This window comes from Hirundo rustica, chromosome 13, assembly GCF_015227805.2.
Source record: "Hirundo rustica isolate bHirRus1 chromosome 13, bHirRus1.pri.v3, whole genome shotgun sequence".
NCBI lineage: Eukaryota > Metazoa > Chordata > Aves > Passeriformes > Hirundinidae > Hirundo > Hirundo rustica.
The window spans coordinates 186,046-211,145 of NC_053462.1; the positions used below are offsets into that span (position 1 = coordinate 186,046).

Sequence of the window (25,100 nt, forward strand, 5' to 3'; positions counted from 1 at the left end):
AATGTTTTTAAACCTCTAATACAGGACATTGGTACAGTTCAAAAACCACAAATACAGTAAAAAAAAAATCCAACACAAACAAATTACAGGAAAAATAAACTATTTTTCAAAGCGCCTCATGCTATTTGTACACCTGATGATCTGAACTATTTACCACTAAGCCCAACTTTGAAACTTAAATAGGTTCCACACAGAATAAAACTCTTCAGGTTTAGTTAGCATAGCCAGGGAAAATTGAGAAAAATCATTATTTTCAACAGAAGCATTAACACTGCCCTCAGCAGAAATTTTATTCTAAAAAAACTGCAATAATCCTCAAAGGAAAACTGGGGTTGTTTAAATCAGTTCTAAAGGGAGCAGAGAAAAGTTAACCATGGTGTAGAATCAGCAAAGCCCACCTGGTCATGAGCCCGATGCCCTCCGGAGCAGCAGAGGGAGGCTGCTGGAGCTGCCCATCCTCCCTTTGCTTCTGCAGCTCCTCGATGACAGGGCTCACGCCCAAGATCAGCAAGGCACATCTGTGGATCACCGAGTTGCAGGCAGCAGTGTACACATCCTGCCCTTCTGTCAGATCAGTGCTGATCCTTCGTTCCTGCTGGGACTGAGCAGGTGGATCATCAAGTCTAGTCCCTGTCCCCGTGCTCATCCTATCTCGATCCCGACTGCGAGCTACTTCACGGGCTGATAGGAAACATTGAAATATTTCTGTAACATGCAACACAAAAAGAAAGTCTTAACTTCTAGACAAAGCTACAGAGAAATAAAATATTCATCTACATCTTGGGTCAGAAATTGCCCCACCGTAAAGAACAACTAATATTTTTCTAACGGTAAAAGAATACAGTAATGATACAGCGCCATAAAAGAAGTCATGCAAACGAGTTAAATGAAACATTTACACAACATTAATTTGAAAATGAAGGACAATGCACTTTGACAGAACACCAAAACTTTCTGTGTCTTACTGCAACCCAATTCCTGTTGGAAATAGCATCAAAGAGATTATTTCATGTTTGCCTTTTAGCAGATGTATATAAAATAATGCTTCTGCAAATCTGTATTGCAGACACCAGAATATCTCCAATTTGATACTGGAATAGTTTCAGGCTTTTATTAGCTTTGGGCAGTACAATGAAGATCCTGACAAAATTATTAGCCTGCACTTCACTTAATTTGGCTGCAGTCTAAAGGGTCAGATTCTTCTAGAGAGCATGTGTGAGAGACCTCCTCATCTATGTCCAAAGAACTAAAGTTCTCTTCATATAATAATTTTAATTTTAAAGGTTCAGGTCCTCTTTGGAAAAGCAAAGGTAAAACTAAATACTTCCTTCACTGATATGACTAGAACTTCACCAGTCAGGTTCAGCATCCCTTAGGAACACAAGTGACAGAGTCATCTTCCTACTTCTCTGTGCACGTAACACTATTGTCTGTCTGGATGTTTCTGGATCCATTTCCTTTATTGCACCAAGAAGCCCTGTCCAGGTGGAATCTGAGAGCCCTGAGCATCTGCCTAAAATAATTACAAATAAAGCAGCCAAACATACTGCATGCACATGTAAATCTTCTAGAACACAAATCAGCTCATGAATGTGCACTTCAGCTCCACTGCACTGTCCATGGAATGACACATCCTATAAAACTAAAGGGGTAACATACATTTTGGTCAATTAAGGTCCCAAAGAGAAATGTGGGAGTCCTAATAGGAAACTGTCAGCCAAACAAGAGATGACAGCAGAGACTGGAAAAAGATGAACATTCTACCAGTATCCAGAGGAAAAATATTTGGAAAAGAAAAAGAAAATTGTGCAGCTACGGAAAATATTTCAAGTCAGCCAATTTCATTTTTTAAGGTACATGCATTCCACAGAAATATTCCACGGCTAACACAAATGCTCTCTTGGAGAACACTCAGCTCACAACAGAGAAATAACAACCTTGTGTGACTGACTGTTGCTTTACTGAAACTGCAAAAATTAAGGATTAACTACCCCATCAAGCAGTAGTACAAGCCCCAGTCAGCATTAACAATAGTTTGTGAAATTTGCCTTTTTCAAGCTATCTTCTGAAGAATTAAACAAGATGTTTAGAAAGCCCAGGAAAAAAAATACGGCAAATAGTGCTAAAAATACCAAACTCTGGCTAAAACCTCCATGTTTTTAACAGCAGAGATATTCAAAGACAGAAGCGAATTCCAACAGTACACTACTACCAACAGTTTTGTTTCCAAACTCCAGAATAACGTTACCCTTCATAACTCACTACATACAATAACACATGCAAACACAGCCAAAATTCTGTACCTAAATACTGACGAAAACTCAGAGATCTAATGACAAGAACCTCAGAGAAAACAAGATGAAACCAAGTAGTCATGTAGAGAGTGCACAGAGAAGAGCTGGTGTATGTCAGATGCCCTGAATTGCAGTGAACTATCTTAGTATTCACATTCCTTTGTATCTAAAAACTTTCCTGAACCATAAAAAACCCCTAAATCATCGTATAAAAATAATCCTCCCAAAATGTTTATGCAGACAGATCTTTCATGATCATTTAAATAATTTTTCAATTTTACCTCAGAGAGAAAAAGACACTGTCCTTCCAAAGGACATTATTGACACACATAACCAGTACTTACTCCCAGCTGTCATAACTTCATGTTCTCTTTCCTCCTCTTCATCTTCTTGTTCTGGGTGTCCTTCCTCCCTGTCACGTTCTGCCTGCTCCTCCATTTCTGCTTCTTCATCAATTGTACGAGTAAAAGAATGTTCTTGAGTATCAACATCAGCAGATTCTTGGTTATCTAGCATCTTCATTACAAAAAATACACACAGGAAGTGAAATTAATGCTCACCAAAATGAAAGATATATGTACCAGGACAAAGGTATTGAATAAGAGGCTTCTTCCTATCAAAAAATACTTTTAGTACTGTGTGAAATAAACAACAAAGACAGTTATTTACATTCAAGGTTTTAAATACTTAAGTTGGAAAATTTAATTTTCCTTTTATAACCACAACTCAGATTATCTGCAGAAAAAAAGCTCCTTGTAATGCTAACTTAGACACCACAGTCAAACTTCGACACCTCAGCACCAAAGCCTTCATAAAGCATAAGCCTGGGTATACTGTGCAAAAGCAAACCTGGTACTTTTTCCAAATGGCATTAAGTCTGAACCAACAAATCTACTGCAGAGATCAGATTTGCTGTATTGCATCTGCAAGTTTGAGGATCTTTGAGAATAACAGGATTTATAGCACACCCAATGGTTTCAGAAGTGTTGAGTCTCTTGCAGCTACGTTAGACCCTTACTCTGAGAAAGGAATTGGGAAAGACACACATATAAATCAAAAGCAGAGACACACCCACACTATTTTAAAGAGCATCACTAGCGCTTTACAATACATCTAAAATGCCTCTTAATCTTGATGTTACATGAGAATTTTGTTAATTAAAAATATCTTGCTTGTAGATTGTAAACCACAATTAAAAATCCTATCAAAGAAATTTGCTTAAAAGACTACTTTGTATTGCCAAACAGTCCCCAACCCTGTAATTCACTGAACGCTTCCATCATTAATGCTGATCTGCCTTAACAAAGTTTTTCAGAAGCTGCCAGTTTCAGGCCCAGCACTTTCATCTCAGACATTCACATAGGGCTGACAGATTGTCCTAAAGTAATGGTAGGAGACTAATAAGATCATGTGGCCATGCAGGAAGGAAGAAAGGGTAGGCAAGGAAGGGGAAGAGAGGTTCAGAGATCAGAGGCCCAGATAACGCAGCTGGATTCGGGAATGGCGGCCAACAAAGCTGTGACCTGCTCTACACAGCTGAGCAATCTCCAGCTAAGCTGCAGGCTTTCTATGGCCCAGCAGTCTAGAGATGGGAAGAGGGGAAAACCAGGCATGAGGCTGGGCTTGGGTCAAATGATGCCAACCAACCATCTGCTTTTATTGTTTTAATATCCCATAGTCCAGACTAAAGAGCTCCCAGTTATACCCTGCCCATTTTCATTTGGAAACTCATGAAGATTTTTCAACAGGATAGAAAAAAATACTGGCAATTATGTAGTATTTTCTTAATAGCCAGCAAAGCCAGAAGAACTGCAAAGAGACACACAGCCTTACCCATCTGTCTCTGGAGGATGACCTGGTCTGAATAAGCTCCATGTTCTTGCAGGCAAGCAAGCGACTCCGAACTTTATACACACAGCGGTAAACTTCTGCCAAGGCCTTGCCAGGCTGATACCTACAGAAAATTGCACATAAGCCAGAAAAAAAAAAAAAAAAAAATCACATAACTTCCTTTCAAAAAGTCAAACTGAACTTTTAAAGGCAGCTTTAAGCTACTTGCCTGCTCTCACCACAAGCTTGACTAAGTAAACTCGTATGTTTCAGAAGAGCTGCAAGGACAAATCTGGACACAGTGTCTAGGAGCGATTCATTACTTAAAGTTGCAGTATCCCAATCTGAAAATAGAAATGATTCATCAAAATTCACTACTGTTCCCAAAACATGAAAATATTTCTCTTTTCAATATCTTAAGCCATTTAAGTCCCTTTTTTTTTTTTTAAGGAACTTTTTAATTCCAATAAAACTTTTCCCCACTTTAAAAAGAACCATTATGAAAACAATATTGCTCCACTACGAAATAACTGAACTGCCAAGCAAGCCTTCACAAAGCACCATAAATTTTCACGGGGAAATAAAAATTTTCTGTCCCTGTTCTTTACAAATATGTTTACAAGATATTTTTCTGTTAAATGTTATCTATAAATCCTTATGAACTGCTGTAGAAATGACAAAACATACCTAGCCACAGGTAAGTCCAGTCTAACCCACCTGCTCCTCAGCAAGTTCCATGACTTTGCCTGTGATGCTATGCTAATGAGACCATACAACTTTGAGCCAGCTGAACAGAGTAGATCCACATGAACTTCTAAAGAACCCAGTTCCACAGTTCCACAGAACCTATTAACCCCAGCTGTGCAAACAGATAACCAGCACTGTTTTAACTGGAATTCCCACTTCTGAGGAATCCTGTAATAGAATTCCCTGTGTTGCTCTCAACAGGCACACAATACCATTTGTTCTTTCCTTCATCCAGCTCTGGCCAGAACGACAGAAAATTATCTCTGGATACAGCAGTTACAGTACAACTACAATGCTTAGTGGATCTCATTAAAAGGAATCTGGAAATCTGCAGCAGGAAACCCAGATTTTAGGCAAAAAGCATGAAAAACTATTACTATTACTATTAAGACCAGCCTCCCAGAGACTTGAAAAACAAAAGATGACTTACCCCTTCATTCCATTCCTAACATATTTTGCAAGTTACTTTGCCTTCCCTCATCTCCTCCCCTTTAACTTTTCTTTTTAATTGCAAGTTTCACCCTGCTCTACTCAGAAAATAGAAAGACCAACTGAGTAAGTTTCTTCTTACCAGTTCAGAGGGAAAAACAACATTGAGCTACCATGTTTGCCAAGTACTGAAATCAGCGTCAAAAGTAAGTAACGGAAAAAGCAAAAGAAAGATCATGGAACATAATAATAAATTAAGTTTACCGTGTTGCAGAAGTAAAGATCATTGCCAAAGAAAATACAGAATTATGCTAGGAGCACAGCTGGGGTATTTTCAACACCTTACCTTTACTGACAGCATAGTCCTGCATACTGATCCACAGGCTCCTTGCTGGCTCTTTTGTACAACCCAAGGCCAAATCAACAAAGACTGTGATCTCTGGTCTCAGCTTATAATCAAAGGGCTTCTGCTCCTCATTTCCAGACAGGGCCACTTCTAACAAGGAGCTCATGCACTTGTCTAACAGAAGGAAAATACCAAAGAAATTGAACTCTGCAAATTCTGAGGATTACACATATCTACCTAAAAGCATTTAAACCACTTTTCACCTTCCCCTTAGTTCAAAAAAAAAAACCCAAGACATGTCATCGTCCTTCCACCTTACATCGGGAAGTGACTTAAAATACAATCTACATAAACCTATGGAGATTTAGAAGTATTATCCAACTCTTCTTCAAGAGCATAAACCTGTATCATTAATTCCACCTGAACTGCACAGCTATACACCTGCAACTACTGCCCGGACCCATTTCAAAACAGTCTTGTAAGTCCTGAAGTAGCCTACTCAGAACAGAGGGAGAAGGAGATGTAAACAAAGAGGAACAGGGCACAAAGAAGCAAGTGTCCCATTCAGATAGGAAGGGATGACTGGAACACCACTGCTGAGTTGTTGATAATTCTGTAGATCATAAAGAATGAAGTTTGCTATTAATAGTATTATTTTTGATTAATTAAAAAAAATCATTTTGCAAGTAGATTAAAATAGAAGAGATTTTTCAATAATTAATATGAAAAACTGAGTTCCTGGAGTGTCTGTTAAATACTGAGCATCTAAAAGTAAAACATTTCCAAATTTAACTGTGTGAAGTCTGTAGTTTTACTGAGAAATTGTGATTTTTTTTGTTTTTCTCCTGTATGCATTTCCAAGACCCTCTATAGACTACATCGTAACGTTAAAAAACCACTTTGGAACTTTTTGTATTACTACACAAATAGACAAGAACACCGAAAGACAAACCTTAAGTACAGAGACTTATTCAAACATCATCAGAAATTTCCCACCTGAACACACGTTAACACGGACCATTAGGCACTGGCACTGGACAGCTCACCTAAATGAGGAATATCCATCTCCACTCCATCGCTGAACAGCGGGGTTTTGAGCCAGTAGGCCGTGTCCTGCTCCTCGGGGGACACTGGAGGGCCCTGCAGCATCCCCCCCAGGCAGCGCCCAATGAGCAGGGCCACCGTCCTCTCCAGGTCCACCAGCCACACCCAGGACTGCGCAGGCTGCGGCAGGGGCACACCTGTGGGGTCGATCAGCTCAGGGCCACCTGCAAGTATTCACTGCCACGTTAGTCACCCTGCTCAGGTGTCACAAACAATTGCAAAACTCCAAAGCTAATGGTAGATCTTGTTAACGCTTCCCAGTCAATGGCAGATTTGCGCCCTCAATCAGCAACCTTTCAGCTGAAGAAACAGCAGCTAGGACAAACAGATCGCTGAACATTGGAACTACAGCACAGCACAGGCCACCACCATTCACGGCAGCAGCTCATGAAGTAAAGGCTCTTAAACTCTGCCCAAGAACTTGCTTTATCTAATACACACTTCCCTGTGTTCTGATAAACACGTATAGATTAAGGACACAACTGGAAACACTGCTCAAAGCAGAAAAAAAATATTTCACAGCAAGGAAAACATTAAGGAAACTAAAAAGGAGACGTAGCAAGACACATAGTTTTAAAAAAATAGCCGTCTTAAAAGGCAGAGCTAAATTCTGCTACAAAATGTGCCATTTCTTATTTTTCAGATTAAAAGCATGTTTGTTATTACACTTACCATGAAGAGGCCACTGTAATTCCTGATCTTCCAAAAGGGCTGCAGCAGGCAAGAGTCTGTTGAGACGATCTAAAGGTGGCAGCAGATCCAGCAGGTAACTCAGCAAAGGCCGGGCTACTGACACTGGCAGCAGCAACAGTGAGTTGACAATTTGAGACAGCATACTGCCAGCAGCTGACACATAAATCACATCTGCAGAGAAAAAGCAAACCTGAATTAGTTACAGTTATGGAATTAAGTAAGCACAATTTAACAAGACAAAGAATTGCACCTCAACTATTTCAGAATGTCTTAATAAAGGCTGAATTGATGGGTTTGTTTAATAATTATTAATCTCTTATTTTAGTTACACATTTTTTAGTAATCACAATAATTGTATTTCAAAAAGAGAAATCTAGAACCAATGAAACTGAAACAATAATGCACATTCTGTATGCTGTTCACATTCACATTCTGGCGTGAAGGTGAACAGAATGGAGAATTCACGCTCTCCAACCTGTGCTTTTCCTGCACACAAAATGTCCCATCAAAAACATGAACCAGATGCCATTCCTGGGTAGACACCTCATCTCCTCCTTTGGGGGGAGACTTGGGATGTCTAATTTAAGCAGATATAGGAAAAATAAGGGATTTTTTAAATCCAAACCCGAGCAAAACAAAAGTGTCCTAAGGTTACAGAGACATCATTACTGACTTTTCCAAGGACAGTTACCTCTCAGTTTTTCCCCAACGCTACCATTCCAAGAGCTTTCCTTAAGCAGTGTTGCAGAACGGGAATAGATATCTGTAGCATGAGGCAATAAAAGCTGAAGGTGTTTGTGAAGCAGTGCCACACTGCTGGAATTCTAGAAGGAAACAAACGTAAGAGAAGTTCTGTAAATACATATAAAGGGTTTGCTATTTAAATCACTTCATCTTTCAAATACTCAGAAGGTTTTCAAAAGGATCCTTACAACATTCTGGTGCTTATGAATACTGAATTTTTTTTTCGCTCCTAAATGGTAAAAATAAGGACACACACCTCAGTAACACTGTTGATGTGGCAATAAGCCAACAATTGTTTCTGTAGGGAACATAAAAGCTCATGCAAATGAGCAGGTTGGCTGTTTTCTGATGATGATGTACCAAGTAAAAATTTATCACTGTTTTTTTCCAGTTCTCCGAAGGCTTGGTCCTATTAATAGAAAAGGGGTAAAAGATAACAATTAACTCTGCTTCAAGCACTGTAATAGTTTACTATGACCTAAAAAGAAGCATTTTTATCTTTACTATGTGCACTGGAGAAATTGGATAATATCAAGTGGATCATGGGATAATCAAACTTGAAATTCGATTTCAAGGAATTCCAGTTCCACAGGAGTGACTGTGGTAGCATCAGGCAAACATTTCTTACACTATTTCTTTCACAGGCAGCAATGCTTTTATTCCTCACTAGGCTAACTAGATTAAAAAACTCACTTCCTAACCTAGCCCCCAAAGCACAATGTGCTAAGGAATAATTCCTTAGCATCTGTTGTGGGCTGAAGCGTAAGATATCTCACATTAGAATCCCTGTTCGCACTATCTAGGATGGTAATAGAAGGAGAACATAGATGGCTGCTTGACTTCCTTTGGAATCCATTGGAAAAAGTGAATTAGTTTCAAGCGGCCAATTCAAAGCAGACAGTTCCACCTTGCTGACTGAAGGAGGTCTAGAAAGAAGAACAAAACACTGCCCCCCTGCGCTGAGGAGCTCCACACCATGCCAGGGAAGTCCAAACCTCTGATTTCTTCTCGCTGTTGAATTCAACTGGCTGGTTGAATAAAAAGCTGAGTCAGTGATTTGCTCTCATGCTCCCCTACACTTTCTAAGAAAAACAATCTGGCTGACACACCGTGTTTAATAAGACTTGCTGCTCTATTACAAGGTAGTTACCACCCTAGTGAAGTTAATTAAACAAACCCATGCTCCTGGTGTCTGCTCATTGTTCCCTGGTGGCTGAGATTATACTGTAGAACACTGCACACAATCAATTTACTTTTTGTGTTATATTTTCTCTTCCCAAAAAATCTGAAGCCAAAGCAAGAGCAATAAAATAGTCTAATATGAAACCAGCTGCATTTACATAAGCCTTAAACAATAAATATCACTATATCAATATTAGAACCCTATTGATAGAGGTGATTTAACTGACTTTAGTCCACTTAAGCACAAATACATGTGGCACTGCTACTTTGGATAAACAAAATGAGCACCATCTCCTTAACATGGGGGGGAAAAATAGTAACTCTTCAAAGTATCAAAAATTCATTATAATTTTAGAAAATAAATTAATATGAAACCTGTACATACTGTGTAAAATCCCAAGTTTCTTAGAAGAGTCTTCATTAAGATTTCAGCTAGATGAGTATCTGGATGACTGCTCTGGACAGCATATGCTTGATCAGAAGGGTTTCCATAGCTGATACACAGTGAGGAAGTTTCTGTGGTATCAGATGGGGAGCTGTAACCAAGCAGGGAAGCTACATGGGTGTGATCCTGCAAGCTTGTCAGAATGATGTCCAACTGCATTCTCTAAAGAAGAATGTTTAGACACAAAAATCACCCTTTGTTAATAAAGATAAAATACTGAGCTAAGAAGAATAAAAAACATTAAGCATAGTTACCCAAAGAAAATATTCTAATGGGACACAGAAATAAGATGGAGGGCTTTACCAAAATATTCCAGGTTTTCCTGAAGATTTGTAACTATTACAGAATGGATAAATATACTGAATTAGATTTACCACAGCTAGTAAAAATCTGAGATTAAGAGAGACAGAAACCAGATTGTCCACATGGTGGGCAATGAGGGTAAGACACTGAACCAAACACTTTCTCCAGTATGTCCTGGCTATCTGATTATTTGGGAAGACAGATGGGAGACACACAATTTCTCTACACTGTACATAGGAAAAAGGGTACAAAAAAGAACCTTGCACTCATCTTTGCAAAGTAGGGTGAAATTCATGTAGGAAAAGCATTATACAAGTATTCATCCCAGAAATCATTTATTTTTCTCTTACCAAGGCTTGTTCAATAATCTAGTATTCAAAATTATCTTATCTCTAAACTTGTCTGGATACACTGCCACAGCAATTCCTAAGCTCTCTGTAATTAACCTTCACTCGAGAAACAAGCAGCGCTCCCTGCCTCCCTCCCCTTCCCTGCCAGGCCGCCCTACAGATTTTGTTACGCTGGGGTTTGCACTGCATCTCCCCAGAAATGTGCTTGCACTCTGCAAATGAGGCTTACCTCATAGCTCAATGTTCTCACACAAAACTCCAAAGCAAACCACAACTGCTCTCAGGCATATTTTCCCTTGACCTTACCTGTCCTTTTGATAAGCTTTCCCATCTATCAGGACCTTGGGGCAGAAGAGAATGTAGCAATTCCATTCTCTCTCGCAAGGGAGGAAGTAGCATAGTTGCTCCAACTGACAGTGTCTCAATTACAACCTAAAATTAGAGCAGCCGAAAATACCTCTTCAGTGGAGAAGGGAAATAATCAACGCACCTGTATCCTTAAAAAAATACCACATATCACACATGATACAAGCCAAGTATCTGCCTAATTTCATTTAATCTCAGAGTGCCACCACACAATAGCACACTAATCTTTTATGCTGTGATGCAAACATGTGCAGTACACTGAAGAAGTGAAACAAAACCAACAAAAGTTGCTATTTCCTGTAAGAGTGCGTCTTAGAAGACTTACTCAACCAAGTCAGTTACTCAGTCCACAACAGTAACATTTTAGGCTCATTATTACACAGAAGAATAATTTAGAAGTTACAAAATAAAGCAGCTTTTTGAAATTCTTCTGCAAACATTCTCCTCTGCTTTCAGATCATAAAACAATGATGGTGACCACATTTTTTAACTTCAGTGAGTAAAACTGACGAGTCAGAATTGTTCAGGAAGTCTGATAAGTACCTAACGACACAGAAAAGAAAAACAGAAGAAAGTGGTACAATTTTCACATGTAAACAACAAGGCATTACTTACTTCTTGAATTTCATCAGGGACAGACGAGTCCATCAGTCTGAACAAGAGATTTCGAAGAGGACCAGCCTGCCGGCCAAGAATGCTGGTGGCTACACCTCCAGCCAGTGCAAGTGCAAGGTGATTAGAAAGCAGCTTCAAACACAATTTCAGAAAGTTGTGATGCTCCCTGTAACAAGAATATATACCTGTTAACCTCTTCTACTATTAGCATTACTTCCTTTCCACTTATTTGTGCACTAAGCTTTTAACTCTCGTTCGATTTTTCATACCAAAAAGGCAAGTAAATTCCAACTGGGAGTTTAAGGAAATTCCTCTGAGAAACTTACTACCAACCTGCTTAAAAGAACAATAAATTAAACCAGAATAGAGAAATGTCTTTGTGGACAATGGTTGTAAGAGGCATTTACTTTAGATTAGTAGCCTCATGAATTATGAGGCAAAACTGTCCCAAAAAACAGAAATAAACAATAACATGATACACAGAAGAAAATAAAAAACTTTGAAGAAGTAATAAATGCAATCTTCTCTTAGAAGATTTAGAAGTACAACAATCAGCTTAAAAACAAAAAGTCAGGGTATTCATTTTTATTCCCCTTTAAAAAAAATTTGAAACACTGGTTACAGGAGTAAGAACTGACAACACAGAAACAGTAAATGCATTTCAACTACATAGAAAAATGTGTTTCAAAGGAAACCTCAGAAGTAAAACACTTAATTCATTGCATAATGAGAATGAATTTCAGACTAAAGATTCTGCTACATTTGAGACACTGTAAAGCTCCTTTGTTATACATATGCATCAGAATAATTCTACACAAATGACACCTGAATGAGCAAGTAAACCAGACTTATGCTTGTTAAAGAATAGACTAACCGAGGACTAAGCCATGCTCCACTGCTGTAAAGAAAAAACAAATAAAAGAATCTGTAACAGGTATATGCTGTACGTACCTTGATGAAGGAAAAGGAAGAGGGGGAATTTCACTGTTAATTTTGTCACAGTAGTGCTCGAGAAAAGAACGAAGATGTGAAAAGGTACTTTCTTCAAGGTCAACACAATAGGGTCTGTGCCATGCCACAACTTGCCTGGAATCAAATATCAAAGAAAATTACCCTCTGGAAATCTTTAACTGCTTTAATAAATTAATCGTTTAAACAGGTTCAATACTGAATACACGTAACTAAATCAGTTTCTTTCTTAGAGCAAACTAATATAACTATGGCAGACCAACTTCCTGACCCATTAAGGTATTTTTTGCTCTCTTTTCTGTGAAACGCTTTACAGTAAAACACTCCATATTTATGGACAAAAACACCTCCGTACCATAAATCTGAAGCCATATGCATTTAATCTGATTCACGCAAAGGCTGACCAGTACTCAAAAAGCTGGTTTTAGTACAAATGTCAGGTTAGAGACTTTGATAAAGGGAGAACTCAAAAGGGGAAGTAGCACTTAGTCCTATTTGAGTCTCACTACTTCCTTAGTTGATAGCTCCCTTGAAAACAGGGCATTTGAAGTTCTTCTTGAATTATCTTCCATATATTAAGTTTTTCTCTTTCTTTGTGTTAGTCCATACATAAAAGTTTACCAGTTCACTTTAATCACTTGCAAACATCTTTGGTTACTTGAGTTATTGTGTATTAGTAACCAAACAGAATTTTTTTCAGATCTTTAAATGCACCTCAGCAATTTATCTGAACTTCCCCTTTCCCAAAATCTCCTGATTAGTGTTCTACTTATTACACTAAAAGAAACTTCCCAAGCCATAAAAAATACCCTCATAAACAACAAATAAAAAATACTGAGTTCTTTCACCTCCCATTGACTACCTTGTCAATATTTAGTAAACAAAGGTAGGTTTTGTCTAACTACATGTAAAAAACATTCACATATAAAGAAGAAATATCCAAATATATGGCGCTGATGCATTTACACTTGTAACATGCAACAGTTAAAGGAGGGCGGAATGAGGAGAGGAAGAAATCTTTCCAGACCAAAACATTACAACCAGAATGCTCGACACACTTGATGCGGGAACACCTTCAGGAAATAGTTAAATGTATCCCAAAGTGGACTTGCATTAAAGACTAAAATTATACCTGTCCCAAATGTCATTGTTACCTGTCCCTTGGAAGAGCAGTCCAGGCAAGGCTATGCGATGTTCCTGCTGAAATCTGTTGAATTGCAACTCCATCTAAACCGCTTACTTTCTTCGGTTTAGTAATGGGGCCAGTAGAGTTTCCCTGACCACACTGTCCCATGGAATTGTTACCCCAAGCATAAACTTCATTATCTACAAACATAAATAAAATCGAAAACAAAAGCTGAGATACAACTGCTTTTGATCAAGAGGAGGATTAAGCGTTTTTACAGCTTATTCTCTTTACCGTGAGAAAGTGCCAAACAGTGACTGTCACCAATGGAAATGTCAACTATTCTAGTAGCAGCCAGCTCCTCAATGAGCTTGGGTCTGAGAGCAGTCGCCTCCGAAGAGCCACAGCCAAGGCAGGCGCCGCAGCCCCACGCGTAAACCTGGAGCAAAGCAACCACAGAACAGCTGCAGGTCACACTTGTGCTGCTGCTGAGCACAGCAAACAACATCCCTGCAAACCATCCGCACAATGATCGCAATTACACCGCCAGCACAACTGAGAAGTGCACAGCACTTTCCTGACTGAACACACATCTCAAACAGTGGGCAATCCTTCCCCCAGCCACTGAGGGGCCACAGAGCACCGCACCACAGAGGCTGCTGCAGGAAAGCAAACCACTAGAGTGAATGTCAACATTCCTAAGCCCCACTTCGAAAACCCATAGAGCTGAGGGTGGGAAGGCAAACTGGATTACACAGGTGGAAATGCTTATTGGGTGACATGTATCCATTGTGCCAGGAAGGGCGCTCATTTACCATCTCACCATTTATCTCCAAGCTCTCCTGAGATTTTTCAGATTAGAAATAAAACTTGCAGTTAACACCTATATTCTAATATACACATATGTTTTAAAAAACTATTAAATCACTTAATCACCCGAGTTGGTTACTATATTAAAAATTACAAGCATTTCACTGCTGCTTGTTCCTTGAATCCAATTTGATTTTACACTGGTTACATTTATTAACCTAAAATAATGACTAAGAAAGGTTCTTGAAAAGTGTGTTTTAGATGACTCTTAGCACACTTTGAAATACTCTTGTGCATTAGGTACTTAAATTTCTAATCAAGAACTTCAACTCTACTTAAGTACTAGTTGAACGCTTTCTCAACAGTCAAAATAATAAATGCTGATAATGTGAACCCAGACCTTTTTCACCAACTCCTGTAATTTGAGTGAAAGTTTGGTTTTGCCTACCTGCCCTGTTGATGTTAAGGCAAGCGAAGACTGACTTCCAGCACAAACTTTTCGAATAAACATTCCTTGCAAGGCTTCTATAACTTTAGGTTTATATACTCTATTTGTATCACCGTGACCAAGCTTGCCTGCAAAAGGAGGAAACATAACTGGAAGGTATTTTCAGTGGATAGACAACAATTATATGTACCCCAAAAGAGGAACTTTTTTGCTTTTTTTTTGGATTTCCTAAATGTTAGATTGGATTTTTAAAATTAAAACATATTACAATTTTTATAAAATCTATTCTCTTTCAATTACAGTAACTACAGACTTGAAGAAACATATATTTATTATAGTCTATTTTAAAACTGAAATACTAATCCCAGGCAGTTTATAGGTACTCTTTTGTAGGACCTAAATAACAACTGTCGGATCATGAGTGAGCTTATTTGAAAGTCATCAGCACAGCATTTTTTTCAGAATTGCTCACCCATTCACTAACTTTGATGCACTGTGAAACCCCAACCCCCCCCACTGAAAATCTTTTTTTCAACCCTATAATCTTGCAGGTGAACTTCAGATATTGTATTTAGATTTTTTAAGAATCCCTTCCTTGAACAGCTACCAAATGAATAAAGACCAGAACCAAACTGCAAGGAGTACTGAAACTCTGAGGCAGGTGGAATCAGACAAAAATTACTACCAAAACATTCATTTTACCCACCATTGTCTCCTCCTCCAAATGACCACACTGTTCTCCCATCTTTGGACAGAGCTATCGTGTGTGAACTGCCACAGGAAACCTCTCCTACATTGCTAATATCTTTTACTAAAGTTGGAATGTTGCGGCTGTTGCTGTCACCATGACCTAAGGAGAAAAGAAAAAAGTATTTTCTTTATGTGAAGATTAAAGTCCCATTTCTGTTTTGCAATCATAAGATTTTGCAAATTCCACATGTACTGCAGTCATCACAAATGATGGCTTCTGCCAACCTTTTGGAAAGATTAATAGTAAGGTTTGGAAGACATCTGTTATAAAGTTAAACAATTATTCTTTACGACATACTCCAGAACACCTGTTCATATCTCACTACCTCTGAAACTTAAGATAATTTTCTACCTAGCCGAAAAGAAATAAAAAGAATTTTAAAGGCACAAGTGCCTTCAGTACCAGTCAATTAGGTAGCTAGGCTTCCCAATACTGGGCAGCAGGTACCCTGTAGAGCATGAGGAAGCTGCAGTAAGGGCCCTCTGTCACTCCTGTCCATACTGCACAGACTGACCAGATCAGCCCCTCAGCTGGCTTCAGACAGCCACAGTTCTATACAGCTTTCTGCAGAAACCAAGTACATTAAAGCCATCACCCTACTTTACAAAAAGTCTTATTTCTACGAAACTCCAGAAATTCTGTGGAAGAAAAATAGAGAAGAGAGGAAAATTACTATCACTGGTATCCGTAAGTGATTGAATATGAACAACTTCCTATAACCCAGTGAAATGTTATGTTCTAGCTATGTTCTGGAACTCACCATTGTACACTCCAAGACCCGCAAAAGACACCAAAACTCCACGATAATCTAAAACTCAAGGAGAACGTTTCCACAATTCCCACCAAAATTCCCGTTAAACCACTAACACAGTGTTCTTTTCTTAACAACAGCGATACACTCAGAACTTCTACTGCTTCCCTTGAAAGGTGTGACTGTCAAACAGTGTCCTCATCTTCCACCCCTGCCACTTGCTTGCTCTGCCCCTCTACACTTGACAATTATGACATTCAAAGAAAAAGAAAACAGAAGGGAACTAAAGCCCAACTTTAAACAATTTCCTAGGCAAAACTTATTCTGAACCCGCTTGAGGAGGGTAGTTTTACACCAGGCATAGCAGCTGTACAGCAAAGATGATGAAACAGATAAGTGAACTGAAGTAAATAGTAATACAGGGTCTCTTGTTTCAGTTAAATTTAACTTTTTAGATGCATTAAGGTAAAAGGACCTGGAGCCATTCTGGCAAACGTAACATCAAGTATCCTTATTAGAATGAGAACCTTCATATTATTAGCCAGTTTTTCCTGACACTTCAAAGAATCATTCTACCATCACACCAGATGAGGTTTATCTAGAATTCCAGTTTATTTAAAATGTCTACTGTTTACATTCCAGTGACATTAGCAACTATATAGTCTTATGAATGAATAAAAGCAACTTGCCTTGAAATGAAAAATCTTTCAAAAAGTCTTTGTAAAATTAACTGTATTAAAAACTTTTAAGAGCTTCTGCACTTGTCAGCTGTATGCACACACCTGAGTACATGTGTATATGTACATAGAGGTGACAATTAGAGAACATGGCAAACATGTATAAAATCATTACTAGCTACAGGAATCTTTCCAAAAGCATCTAATGAAATTTTCAAATTACCTAATCTTCCAAAGTCTCCTTCTCCCCACGTGTACAGCTCTCCATCTTCCGTAACAGCAGCACTGTGCCTGTAGCCCGCCGATACACACACAACCACCTACATTACATGCAAAGAGAAAGATGAAGATTTTACACAAATCAAGTGGGAAGTTTGAAAGCTTGGGAGAGTCAAATTTCAGAAGGAGCCTACATAAACTAACTTGTTCATTCACTTGGATTAAGTACAAACATAATATTTGCAATCTTTTTCTATTTATTTGATAAGGGGAAAATAGTATATAAAAAGCTTATACGTAAAACAACTAACTAGTGATTTATCAAGCAGCTTTAGCATCAGGATATCCTAGTCTTACAGGAGAGAGAAGCAGCACCAGTGCATGTTTAAGACACTAAACAAGCTGTACGTGAAAGCCTTGATGTTGCAGCTAGCAAAACTGAAACTGCAATTCAGTGAAAGCCCATGAACAAGTTTGACTCAAGACCATGAGAAACTTTCCTGACAATGCCCAAGTCACAGGCCTGCAGGAAACCAGACATTCTGGTGTTTTACTGAAAGCCTCAAAGAGAAGTCTAGAAAAAACACAGAACTTTTTCTTCGGATTTTATCTATTTCAAACTTTACGCAACACCCCAGCTGAACAGAAGGAAAACAGGTGTTGTTCTATACAAAACATACCTTCCCTTGAAGGGGACCCTGAATAAGTTTGGGATATTTCTGAGTTGAACTATTTCCGTGTCCCAGTTTTCCGTAGTCACCATCACCCCAGCTGAAGACTTCCCCTTCTGTTGTAAATGCTAAAGTGTGACCATCAGATCCTTTTGAAGATGACACCTTTTTAATAGACCTGTGAGGCTCAAAAGTCAATTTTTTCAATGTGGACTGATTGTTGGAGTCTCCTAGTCCCAGTCTCCCATAGCTGCCCTTCCCACAGGCTCTAACAGAACCATCCGTAGAAATGACAAATGTACAATATTGTCCAGCTTCAATCTACAAAGAGAAAAAAGGATGTAACAGAGAAATGCAGAGATTAGATAAATACAGAATTTACATATAGGTCTGGAAGTCTGTTATTTTTTTTTAACAGAATTTCAGGTTTCTTCAAGTAATATGATGTAAAAATTAGAAATATGTTGGATTGCAGTAAGCAGTAAAACTAAAATTCTTGGGAAATATGATTAAATCTATTTTCATACTAGACCAAAGTATGTAAACAGTGATTATTTTATTTATTTGCACTTCTTCTGCATACTACAGAACTTGTGCTGCATTCAGGTCTCCAAAACTCATGGATGGAAATCTTAATTTTTTAAAAGCAAAAAAGGCAAAGTAACAGCTTGATAAAAGACCGTAGGTTTTGCTTAATTCTAACCAGTACCATGCGGTAACATTGCAGAAATACACCAAATGCTAAAAATCCACTCACTTGTTACTATAAACTTTAATTACGTGAGCATCAAAGAAATAAGATAAAAAACTTTTAAAAAAATAAGAACTTGCCCCTACTGGGAAGTCAGCACTCAGCTGAGGAATGACCCAACAGCAGACTAACACAGAAATCATTCCCTACAGGAATCTTAACACAGCAGAAGCGCAGAGCAGGTTCCATCTGAGGCATAAAGGTACATCAGAAAACAGCCCCAAACAGGTGGCCACAGCACCTTTTAATGGGAATTCATGTCTTCATGCAGACAAATCCTACAACAATAATCAATGAAGGCTAAGAGGAAAAATCACATAAATTTATTGTATAGTTGTATACAGTACTATTAAAAGAGTAATCCATTCGGTCAGATTGTGCATTCCATTCTTGTGTATTAGTCTTTGGAATGTTTTTAAAGTTTTCTGAATGCATAAACTTGCTTTATGGTGTCCAGTCCTGCAGTCCATTGGAATATAAAATACATCAGTGATGTCCACAGAAACAATGCCAGGAAACACACCTTAACTGTCTAGTGACCAAAAAGTGCTTTTACTTAAGTCAACACTGTAAAGCCAATATAGTACCATAAGAGCAGACTACTATATTCTGGGTCATGCATCAATAGAAGCGCTCAGTTGCAACTACAGAAGCTGTGACTAGGAGCAGAAAGAGCATGTACACTGATGCTCAGAAAGCTAATTAAGGTTGCCGTGTCAGCAGCTAGCCCAGTTTGGAGCTTTAAACTTGGCAATCGTGGGTGTGAAAACCACCAATGGAAAAGAACATGGAGTCATTAAGACACCTTTCAACCAACAATAAAAATAAACCAAACAAACCCACCAAAAAAACTACAGTCAACTACACTTGTTTCCACAGAGCAAGTCAGGTAATTCAGTCATTCTTGTTACATGGATATTTATATGTGTGCGTCACTAAAAACAAACCAGAATGTTTTTCCCAGGTATCAATAAGCAGCAAGACATTCTCAGGAAAATAACCTGCGTGACCAGTTCTGGGCATCATCCCTTCATTACAACTTGACACTCAGGAATAAAGTACTATTTTCAATTTCATACTGTGACTGTGAAGCTACTGAATGTTTCGTAACATACCAGTGACAAACGTCACTTACCGTCTGTGCATCAGAAAAGCTCGGAGCAAGCTTGGGTTGAAGTATTTTCTCTTGAGTTCCTTCTACCAGCTGGTGACTGCTGTTACTGCCCCACACATACACCTCACAGGTCTCTGACACGATGGGAGCATCGCCCGTTTGAATGCTGTCAGGGCTGGCACATGTCCTTGAATAGTCTGAAGCCATTCGACAAACCTGTTCAAACCAGAGATTTATTACAAAGTAGAATTTTATATTTCTTCCTATACAGTCACAGTGTTTAATGCAGCTTTAACTGACCTTCAACACGGTAACTGCCTAAAATACAAATCATCACAACCCTATCGTTAGCTTGCCCAAATGACTTTGTCTCACTACATCTTAGTCTTCTAATGTTTTTTGCACCTCTTCTAACCCTGAAGACTTCAGCCAAGACTGGATTACACCCACATCTGCACACCAGTCATGTGCAAGGAGGAAGGAAATGACAGTAACTTAGAAATTTTTTTCAAGACATACCTCCTCAAATAAACACAGAGCTGCCTCATACAGAGAACATAAGCCATCAGATGTTCTGGTTGGCTCCCTCCATTGACTTCGATCAGCAGATGATCCCTACAATGTTTAAATGTTGTTATTAAGAGAAACACACTTCCAATACAGCAACAGTCCACCGGAACAAAATTCATTAGGGATTTGCTCTTATAGCTAAGCAAAAACTAATGGCTCTTTCTGTAAGCGTAAGTACATCATCTCTCTCCTGAGCTGTGATACCTGCATACACTTCACAAAAACAAAACTGTGACAAGTGCTAGTCCAACATTCTTACTGATTCAGCTTTGTGAAAGTATTGTGTGAAATTAACTTTGAACCCAGATACTATTTTGTAATGATACGCATGTTATTTGTGTTTAAAGTGATAATTATTTTAAAATTACTAATCATAAGTAATATTCTGTTTACGTATCTTTCATATAATGGTCTCTAACTGCATATATAGCCCAAAACCAACAACAAAGAAAGTTGCTCATCACAACATTTAATCCAATTCAGACACTGCTACTGCCATGCCCTTCTCATGGACCCCATTCTTCAAAATACCTTTTTAGATCTTTTTTAGATATTAAAGTCTATGTTCATTAACAAGCAATATAAGCCTGAAAGAAAAGAATGACCACTTCAGGGAAAAAGTCATTCCCTGTTTCAGTCTGAGCACCATGAGGCAGAAGCTTGTCACAGCTTTCAACTGCGTACTGTGCAATAATTTCTTACCTTTAAAAGCAATATTCACCTAGGATCCGCAGTAAGTGCTCAATATACAAAGCAGAGTACCACAATTCCAATTTAGCTCATTTTTTATCACATTAATTTCTGAGTATCGGCAAAACTGCTGAACATCCTGAAGATGTATAAGCAGCGGCTAGGTGAATGGGGGAACAGGCATGTGCAGTAAAAGTAACAGGAAACAAGGCATATTGCAGAAATTTGAATTTTCTAACTTTTTCTGCTATGAACTTAAATGTACAAGTCCAAGTGGATCAAGTATGTCCCCAATTCTTTCCCTGAAGTTAGAGCATAAAATGCACTAAAAATGACAACACAGAGATTGTTTTGCTGTTTCAACTTTACCTATGAAGTAACAGGTGGGCAGGAAGAGAGAGAGAGATGGTGGGTAACAAAGGAAATACAGGGGGAAAAATTCACCAAAAAAAAAAAAAAAGCCCTCTTACTAACATATTCAGCAAATTGGCATTTGATGTGGAGAAAATATTCACTTAAGAATGCAACTACATTGCAATGCAGAAAAACCAAAGCTGGTTATACCTACCAGAGATCGTCGCATCTGGGTCAATATACTCATAAAGCAATCAAAGCTGATCATCCCTTCTGGACTTTGCAGCAACTTGGTTTTCTCCATGGTGTTTACTACAGCTGAAGCACCTAAAGCCATTTCTATCCATTCAAGAAGGTATCTCAAGGCACCTCGTTGGGCAGCCAAACCAAGAAGCAACTCAGAAGCTAATCTACGACCTAGAGTATCTGCCCCAGAGTTTGGAATCGTTACTCCTTTAAGAAAAGTTGTTACTTGCGATAAACAGTCCAAACCCATTGGTGGAATCTTGCTTTCATTTGCTAGAGATAAAGGTGGTAAAGAGCTCACAACCTCTATTGCAGTATGGATAACATCATTGCAGAGACTGAGGCCAGATCCTGCCGCAGGCATCATCCAGCTTTGTCTCAGCAGTGCAAATAACAGGCTCAATCCAGTCCGAACTCCCATTTCTATGAGCGCATCTGTGCTTGACCTCGGGCGCTCACTGACAGAGTGCACATCTGTGGATCCAGAACTGTTTTCTGGTGAATGCTGTTGCTGTTTCACCTTACCCTTATCATGATATTTATTAGAAAGTGCATAGAAGACACGCTGCAGCACAAGGAGACGCTTTCGAAGAGCTCCAGCAAACGGAGAGTCTGAGCACACCATCTTTGCCAGTGCCAGCTGGCTGCTAAGAAGGGCATCCAAATAGTGGTCCTGTTCATCACTAGATAAAGATTCCCTCTCAAAATCTGGTAACTGAGGTCCTTTGAGGCACAAAACCTGCTGGGGCAATGGCACTACTTCTTTATTGCTAACTAACTTAGCATACAAGACAGAAACCCCCTCCCTTGTTGCAATAGATTCACTGTCTTCTGTGATCCAGGAGCTGTTTAGGTGCTCAAGCCATTTCAGCTTCACAGGTGGGACCATAGCTGCCATGCTGGTTTACTTCTTTGCCATTAGTCCTGAAGATGAAAAAAAAATGTCAATAGGTATGCAATACTATCTACAGATCTTATTACTTATATAGCATGACAAACCCAAATAACCCTTTCAGAAGGCAAGCAGCAAAAGATTACCCACCAAGAATTACCAGTTTCACCATTTGACCTACAGGTATGTGCAACTTACTTAACATGATGTAAGAATTCTAGTGTAAAGTCAGTCTGAATTTTCTAAATCCCTATGCACAAAAATTCACACAAAGCAAATTTAATTCTGCTAAGTGACATGAACAGCATTTAAAAGATAAGGCAATTTAAGGTTTGGATGTCAACAACCACAAAGGAGCAGGGCTGATAAGCATACCTCAGCACTATGATGATTTATATCTGCAAGATCATCCATGTAATGGTATGATATTTTGCCATTTTATATGAATAAACAATCACAATTCCAAAAACATACACTGAGTTTGAAAAATTTCTCACATACAAGAATACAGACTTATCACAAATAGTTGAGTCCAGGGTTCTCCTAACTCGATGTCAGAGAAAATTTTTAAAAATTAATAAATTAAAAGAACATTCTGATCCCAAAGAGACACTACAGTTACTAATTTTAATGCCGATGGCATTTAGAACTTCAGTTTCTTCAAGACAAGTCTTGATGTCAACTCTAGGTTTTGCCAAGGTAGTTCATAGCTTAATATGCAGAGGCTTCCTCAAAGTGAGAGTTTTCAAACTGCTCATTTTAAAAGAATTTTCTTTAAAGTAATGCTTTACCTCCTATTGTACAAAACAGCTTTGTTTAACTCCTGCTTTATAATCATTAACCACGGGTTACATAGGTTCTGAACGATCACTTTCTGTTCTTTGACCCTTTAAGTCCTAATGTATCACAATTTCACAAAAAAGTACTATAATTTCCGAGAGGAGAGTTCTGCGTCCTTTGGTAGTGTGAGCCTTATTTGATCTAATTTCAGACTAAACTCCTGGGTGTGGAGGGAGTCTCTGCCATGCAGTGAAAGTCGGTGCTGCTGCCACGCCATGCTTGTAGGGCAACGGGTAACAGGCAGTGCAACTTGGTCCCCATTTTGTCTTGACATCTCACATTTAGAAAACATAAATTAAAAGTATAAACTAGTACAGTTATTTTGGCAAAATATCTGCCAAAAAAGCATTCTGTGTGCTATTAAGCACCCGCTTTTATTTCAGCCAAATTTTCCATTAATAGATTAATACCTTCATAAAAAGCTTTATGCGAGCCCCCATGATCCATACCCAAGTAACTCCTGTGGCACTACAGCAGCCCCTTACCCAGGTCTGTCCCACAGAAACTGGAGCCATAGCTGTCAAGTACCACACAGAGCAGGGAGCATTCCTTGCATTTCATAGAAGGCACACCTTCTATCTACTCACACCACAAAACTCCTCAGCAGCTCAGCCTCCAAGTGACACAGAGAGATACTATTACACCCAGGACCCTGTTTACTAAAAAAGAGCAACACTGTCTCATTTATCAGAAAGGATTTGACAACTACCATTTGCTCCTAATAGAAACTGAAAGGCAATTAATGAAAACATCCCAGCTCGGGTCTTATGTGAAGTTTGTGCCTTCTCAAGAGGTAAAACATGGGGATATAGCTCCATTAAGAAGTTCCCTGAACAGACTCATTCATGGGCTTTATGCTTTTACCAGCTACTCTTCTTTCAGAAATTTTAGAATGTGCTCATGCACCTCAAAGGTGCAAATACTGCTGCTTTTCCTGAAAAATTAAAGAGGTTTTTTCCCTCCTGCTCTTGTATGTATCTCTAAAAACAGAGACTGAAGCTTGAAGCTGAGATCTTAGCAGTGCCCTACTCTCCTGCAACTTTCAGAAGAAATCTGTTGTTCCACCTTGAAAATAACATTCAGTTTCGTGTGACAGGCAGAAGGCTTTAACCAGACACTGCTGATATGCCTGGAAATGCTCTCTGAATACAAATGTAAAAGATCGCTGTCTCTGCATGTAACTATTACAGATCACTGAAGTTAAGCAGAAACGAGGTGGTTGCACAGTGCAAAGGTAGGGTTTATTTCTTCCAGCTCACTGCCACAAATCCAAGCTTTATAATTGCTCCAGAGCCTGGACATCTCAGTTCTTTTTAGGGCAGGCAAAGAGAAAATACATTTGGCTTTGAAAACTCAAGTGAACACTCACTGCTGTTTCACTATATCTGACCACCGCATGGTCAGGTGAACATGTGGAGGTACTAAGTGTGCAGGGGGGCCAGCCCCAAAGTGTGCAGTCCAACACACTTTCTGAACATGCTGATCACACGTCCAAGCACAAAAGGAGAAGCCACAAACATGTGACAAGTGGAGAGAAGTACTTTTCTTTCATCACTATAAACGTATAATAGTCGAAATATATAGCAACAGTAGAACTATTTCAACACTGGAACACTTAAAGCACTTCAAACTAAAGTGTCCACAACTTTCTGGGATTTGTATTAAAAAAAATAATAATAAAAAAAGCCCAGCTCACTTGCCCTTATTCTTCCCTATCTCCTCCTGCTCCCAGGGAAAAAAAAAAAAAGTAAACTGCAAGAACATGCAACACAA

At 38.8% G+C, this 25,100-nt stretch overlaps 1 protein-coding gene across 8 annotated transcripts in view; it reads right to left on the minus strand.

Moving 5' to 3' along the window:
* The window catches only part of HERC1 (HECT and RLD domain containing E3 ubiquitin protein ligase family member 1), an 82,168-nt gene that overhangs the window by 46,904 nt on the left and 10,164 nt on the right, over window positions 1-25,100 (minus strand). For 7 of the 8 annotated variants that reach the window (XM_040077055.1, XM_058422348.1, XM_058422351.1 and 4 more), the window contains exons 2-23: window positions 21,564-22,519; window positions 20,255-20,350; window positions 19,757-19,951; window positions 17,880-18,191; window positions 17,204-17,300; window positions 15,508-15,651; window positions 14,802-14,929; window positions 13,838-13,982; window positions 13,572-13,743; window positions 12,400-12,534; window positions 11,449-11,614; window positions 10,774-10,899; window positions 9,755-9,976; window positions 8,444-8,596; window positions 8,135-8,267; window positions 7,423-7,614; window positions 6,693-6,914; window positions 5,647-5,820; window positions 4,354-4,468; window positions 4,128-4,248; window positions 2,639-2,810; window positions 399-705 (exon numbers count right to left, since the gene is read on the minus strand). In XM_040077055.1, coding sequence (XP_039932989.1) covers window positions 399-705; window positions 2,639-2,810; window positions 4,128-4,248; window positions 4,354-4,468; window positions 5,647-5,820; window positions 6,693-6,914; window positions 7,423-7,614; window positions 8,135-8,267; window positions 8,444-8,596; window positions 9,755-9,976; window positions 10,774-10,899; window positions 11,449-11,614; window positions 12,400-12,534; window positions 13,572-13,743; window positions 13,838-13,982; window positions 14,802-14,929; window positions 15,508-15,651; window positions 17,204-17,300; window positions 17,880-18,191; window positions 19,757-19,951; window positions 20,255-20,350; window positions 21,564-22,493 — 4,457 coding nt within the window. In that variant the 5' untranslated portion in view covers window positions 22,494-22,519. The remainder of the gene's footprint in view (window positions 1-398; window positions 706-2,638; window positions 2,811-4,127; window positions 4,249-4,353; window positions 4,469-5,646; window positions 5,821-6,692; window positions 6,915-7,422; window positions 7,615-8,134; window positions 8,268-8,443; window positions 8,597-9,754; window positions 9,977-10,773; window positions 10,900-11,448; window positions 11,615-12,399; window positions 12,535-13,571; window positions 13,744-13,837; window positions 13,983-14,801; window positions 14,930-15,507; window positions 15,652-17,203; window positions 17,301-17,879; window positions 18,192-19,756; window positions 19,952-20,254; window positions 20,351-21,563; window positions 22,520-25,100) is intronic. The other variant, XM_058422352.1, reaches the window with a different exon arrangement.